The sequence below is a fragment of the Vulpes vulpes genome, chromosome 14 (assembly GCF_048418805.1).
Source record: "Vulpes vulpes isolate BD-2025 chromosome 14, VulVul3, whole genome shotgun sequence".
Lineage (NCBI taxonomy): Eukaryota > Metazoa > Chordata > Mammalia > Carnivora > Canidae > Vulpes > Vulpes vulpes.
The window spans coordinates 47,495,445-47,500,600 of NC_132793.1; the positions used below are offsets into that span (position 1 = coordinate 47,495,445).

Genomic DNA, 5,156 nt, shown 5'->3' on the forward strand with positions numbered 1-5,156 from the left:
TTTCAGAGTGTCCCCTCATGTACCTGGGCAGCATCATACATTCTTGGTCCACTCACTTCCGTTGCCTCATACAGAGGCTAGGTGGGGACGCTCACAGGTACCGTGGTTCCTTCCAGAAAAGCCTAACACAATGAGATGGCAAAAGCCATGGGATTTCAAAGTGGTAGATCTGGGATGCTTGGGTGTCTGTCTTTGGCTCAGGGTGTGATCTTGGGGTCCCAGGATCGAGTCCTGCATCAAGCTTCCTGTGTGGATACTTCTTCTCCTTCTGCCTATGTCTCTGCCTCTCTCTCTGTCTGTCTCTCAGGAATAAACAAACAAACAAAAAATCTTTAAAAAGACAAAGTGAAAAAAAAAAAAAGACAAAGTGGTAGTGGTGCATGGAAATGCATGTTGGTTAGGGCTGGGAAACACCTTTCTTTCCCAGTCCCTGACCCCTCTCATGCACATGGCTGTCATCCATGCCCATTCTAGCAGAGCCCTGCCCTGGGCTGATACCCACTTTGTCCTGGGCATTTTCTCCACCCACCCTAGGACATTAGAAACTTCTCTCCCCACTGCCAAGCACAGCGAGTCCTCATGACAGGTAGGTCAACAGGTGCCAATGGTGGTACAAAGGATGATAATGCAGTTCCAATGGTGGCTCTTTCCTGTGCCTTCCTGATGCCCCCAGAGTTTGTGAGCTGCCGTCATAGGTAGACCTGGTTTTTACCTCAACTCCCCAGGACTCAGGGCCCACTGGTGTTCCTAAGAGTTCCTGTGACTTGGCAGCTGTAGGATACGTGGCTGTGAGAACAAGGGAGATGGGTTCAGGACTTTTTTCGGAGCTTATTAGGGCTGCGCTGGGGTAGGGGGAAGCAGCCCTGGAAACAGAACATATTGCATTGCATGTCCCTCGGTCCAAGGCATGTGGAACAAAGGGGTGGAAATTGTAAATCTTTGCTCTGCCTTCTGTTAGAGATGATAGGAGGGACAAGGCAGGCAGTGAAAGGGAGGAGCTAGACAGAGCATTGGCCAACATCCCAGGGACTCCTTGAGATAGGGCTGTGTGGGATGCAGAGCTTTGGAGAGTGTCCCCGCACCAGCTGTCACCCTGCCACCCATGTGTTGCTGGCCTCCAGGGCTGACACCAGACAGTATGCTCCTGAAGGCATCCCTGCTTCTGGGGCTCATTGTGCTGATGCCTCATATTTGCAGTCCCAGCTTTGTGGACATTAGTAGGAGATCAAATTACTTCACCCTGTGTGTTGAGTTTGCAGTATTTCATTTCAACCAAGTCTACCCAGATGAGTATGCATATAAGCTGCTGTGGGTGCGGCGAAGCCAGCACAAGGTGAGTAGTGTGTCCTCACTCCATGTGGCTCCATGTTTGCCCTGAGACCACACTTGGGGGTGGGTGGGTCCTTGATCTGCAAGAAAGATCAATGGATGTTTTAATTTTGCAAATATTATTTAAAAAGTTATAAGATTTCATTAGAAATGTTTCAAGTTTCTGATTTGTTTCCTTCATGAGCAAGGCTCCTGAATAACAGAGGAGAGATGGAAAGAAGTTGAGCAGAAAGCAAGCATGGAAGGCAGAGATCCAGCTGCATAGTGAGGGAGGGAAGAACAGCCACCAGTGAGGTAGCTGGGACAAGCCAGAGCAGCAGGGACAGATGAGAAATGAGAAGGACTAAGAGAAGGGGTAGCTGGTAAACACAAGCCCAAGAAGGAAAGGCATCACAAAGGCTGATCTGTGATGCTCAGTTAAGCTTCATGAAGCACTGTGGATCCAGGGCTGAGCAGGAGGCAGTAGAGAAGACAGATTGGGACATGTTCCCGTTGGGCTGTGTTCTGGTGAGGACAGGTCGACAGCCCTGGAGTTCATGAGTGGAATAGTGGAAGGCTGGGGAAAAGAGGTAGGTGTGGGGGCCCAGGGACAAGGGGAGGCCGAGAGCATGGGGGTTGGTCAGAGAAGGCATCTCAATGGTGGGTACTCCTGGAAAAATCCAGTCACATGGAGGTTGGGGATGAGAAGGGCAGGCAGCTCCAGAAAGAACCCTGGATGGGGACAAGCAAAGTGTATCTGTGCAGACAACCTGAAGTTCTGTAGATGGGAGTTGCAGAAAAGGAGATGCAGAGAGGAAGGAGTGCAGGGGGAGGTGGGGCTGGAGACACCTTTAGGGCCCCAGGTGAAAATCTGAGATGTTATCCTTAGAGATATGAAGATCCATGGAAGGAAGGAAGTCATTCAGGGCTCAAAAGCCCATGTCAGGCTGAGACTAGGATGCAGGGGGATAGTATCCTGGTCACTGGGAAGAAGTGCTGGCTTCTGAATCTGCCGGAGGTTGATGGGGGTGCACTGGTGTGAGGGTGTACAGACATGGGACAGACCCCTAGTGTTTTCCCAGAACACATGGGTGTGCAGTGACTCTATCAATTGAAAAGACAACATAGCAAGGTTGGAGGAGACATGAACAGATCTGGGCAAGACACATTGCATTTAGGATTCCAGAAACAGCCTATGCAGAAGAAGGCTGTGGAGTATAGAGCCTTAAGAGTAGGGAAGAAGTTGGGCCTGATGAAAATGTGGGAGTCCTTAGCCTCTGTTGGGCAAATCTTTCCCACTGTTGTTTATTCTTATCACATCGTACTTTCTTTGAACAGAATACAAACTGCTATCCAGACCTCATTCTGTCCATGCCAAGATTCTGGTCCTTGCATGAACGATCCTGAGCCAGGAAGCATGCCTGGTGGGCCCTGGTAGGGAGGGTCTCACATCTGCACCACACTCCTGAGGACACTGGGTGTGGGCCCTTCCTTGCACAGTGCCCATGGGCTTCCCTCAGTCTCTCCCATTTTCTGACTCTCTGCCTCTTCCTTGAACGGCAGCCAGACCTGGACACCTGGAGGCCACAGGAGCTCCTTGGGCATGGGTAGTATGCCTGTGCTCCCAGCCACCGTGTCCTGGTCCAGTGACTATGCAAGTGAGGCTGGGGGGTGCATGACTCCGTGTGCACATGTGTGTTTGAGAGTATGTTGTTGGTGTGCATTGGGGCATGAGTGGGTATCATGTGTCTGTTTCAGGAATTGAGCCCCAAATGAAGCCAGCATTCTAGATAATTCCAGGTCAGTCCAGTGAGAGACAGGTTCCTCCCTATGGTGATTTCTGGTAACATTTCTATGTTTGAGTTCTTGAGTTTTCATGCACTTCTATTTAACGAGATGAAATAGTAACTTTTAATAACCTCTGATAGAAGCTTAACAAACATGTAGAACAGCATCTGCTCTATAAATATCCAAATGAGCTTTAGCAAGAAGAGCCCTTCTGGGTAGTCAGCTCCCACATGAAGAGGCAAGCATTCCCAGCCCCCAAAGCCCCCTACACCCCCATCTAGATGTTGCCCTGAAAGGAATGGCCAGCTCCAATGGCTAATCAGTAGATTACCACACCCGTGTTACCCTGCCCTCTAGAGGAAGACTCACTGGCATGTTCACCTTGTGTCTGGCCAATGCTGTCCAGGCTATGACTGAGAAATCAGTGGTGCCATCAGTGTTGCTGTAGCCTGAGAAGACTCCTTTGGTCCTATGAGCCTCTTACCACCTTATCTCCTGTGTATTCATGTGTGGATGTGACTAGCAGGTACAGGTCGTCAGGAGCAGCGCCACAGGGAAGACCCTACTACATGCTTCAGGTGCATTTAGGAATATCTTTTTTTGAAAGAAAAATAGAGACTTAAGAGGAAAAGGTGAAATGATAAATCAATTTAAAAATAAGAAAAATAAGACATCATACAAATGTCCTTATGCATTTACATACATACATTCACAGTTGTTGCCTGTTTTCCTTTTGGTTCTCTGTTTTTCTTATTAATGCAAAGTATTTCACTGAAGTTCCTACAATTTTTCTTAACAGAAGTTTACCATGATATATTTAATGGAATTGGAGTTGGGACAAACCATTTGTGCAAAACAGGATGAAGATCTGGACAACTGCCCCTTGCAAGAAGGCCCACGAGAGAAAAAGGTTTGAGAATATGATGAGCAATCATATAAAGGAGGGTTGATGGGAAGAGGCTTAGGGAAGTTGTCAGGGATGATAATGGGACAGAGAGACAGTCCTGACTTCTCTCCTTCCAGGTCCCAGGGTTCCCCACTGAGGGAGAATGTCGTTATTCTAGACCAACAGAGCTGCTCCCAGCAGAGCAGCCAGCTGAGTGCTGTGCTCACAGCTGGCCTGTGTAAGGACCTTCTTGTGTCATTATCTATAAGATGATCTTATCTAGGGGAATTGGACCCTGGGCATGAACCTGAGTCAGGACGATGCCCTCAATGGGGAATTCTAGCCTGAGGGGCAGCCACCCCTCCAGATGGGTTTGCAGCAGCTGGACCCTCAGTGGGCAGTCTGCAAGCTCCCTCAGAGCTCATGGGGGCAGGGGCATCCAGGCAGTGTTATGGGTACTGGCAGGACCCCTGGAGGGCAAGCTATGGTCCCAACAGGCACCCTCTCAGGAGCCTCTGTCCCACATATGTACATTCAGCAACCCCTGCCTGTCATTCTGGTGGAGCCTTGAGCTCCTCAAATCCTGCCCTAGGCCACTGTTTCTTTTTGCTTTTCATAATTTGTAGTTTTTCATGCACCTTGAACTCCTACTCAGTCCTTCGTGCTAAGTGCTCTCCATGTGTTAAACTGTTCTAATCTCATGATTGCTTTTTTTCCTTTTCAGGTGGACTGCACCTTTATTGTGGATGTCAGACCATGGTTTTCCCAGTTCTCCCTCCTGAACAGTACCTGTGTGCAGAAATAGGCAGAGTAGCAGCCCCTGGCTCCTCAGGCAGAAGTTCCTTTCCCTCTAGAGAGCAACAGTCAGTCTATAGTCCCCGGTCTGTTCAGTATCAGGGGAATTAAAGGTATCTCAGAGCACTTTCTGGGTCTCTGTCTGTTTTGCACTATCCCACATCTTTTATATTTTATAAATGCTGCTTCCCCCCATGACAAGGGGTGGAGAATTGACCATCATTATTGCTCTTACCTTGGATATAGGTGCAGAGTGTTGGGTCAGTCAGAATCCCCATCTCATGGGAGGCTGCCCTAGTGGTTCTTGCAGGGTCCCCACTGGTTGGTTGATGTACTTATTCATCCATCCCTCCATCCCTCCATTCTTTTTTTTTTGTTA

At 48.9% G+C, this 5,156-nt stretch overlaps 1 protein-coding gene across 1 annotated transcript; it reads left to right on the plus strand.

Moving 5' to 3' along the window:
- Nucleotides 1-1,101: 1,101 nt before the first annotated feature.
- LOC112922630 (probable cystatin-15) lies at nucleotides 1,102-4,906 on the plus strand. Its single transcript, XM_026002284.2, has 3 exons — nucleotides 1,102-1,333; nucleotides 3,896-4,006; nucleotides 4,707-4,906. The coding sequence occupies exons 1-3, from the start codon at nucleotides 1,103-1,105 to the stop codon at nucleotides 4,785-4,787; spliced, it is 423 nt and encodes a 140-aa protein (XP_025858069.2). The 5' UTR covers nucleotide 1,102; the 3' UTR covers nucleotides 4,788-4,906.
- Nucleotides 4,907-5,156: the final 250 nt, after the last annotated feature.

Coding starts and splice junctions, on each gene's coding strand:
- LOC112922630 (XM_026002284.2), top strand. CDS start 1,103: ATGTGTTGCTGGCCTCCAGGGCTGACACCAGACAGTATGCTCCTGAAG. Junction 1,334..3,895: donor TGCGGCGAAGCCAGCACAAG/GTGAGTAGTGTG, acceptor TTTTCTTAACAG/AAGTTTACCATGATATATTT. Junction 4,007..4,706: donor AAGGCCCACGAGAGAAAAAG/GTTTGAGAATAT, acceptor TTTCCTTTTCAG/GTGGACTGCACCTTTATTGT.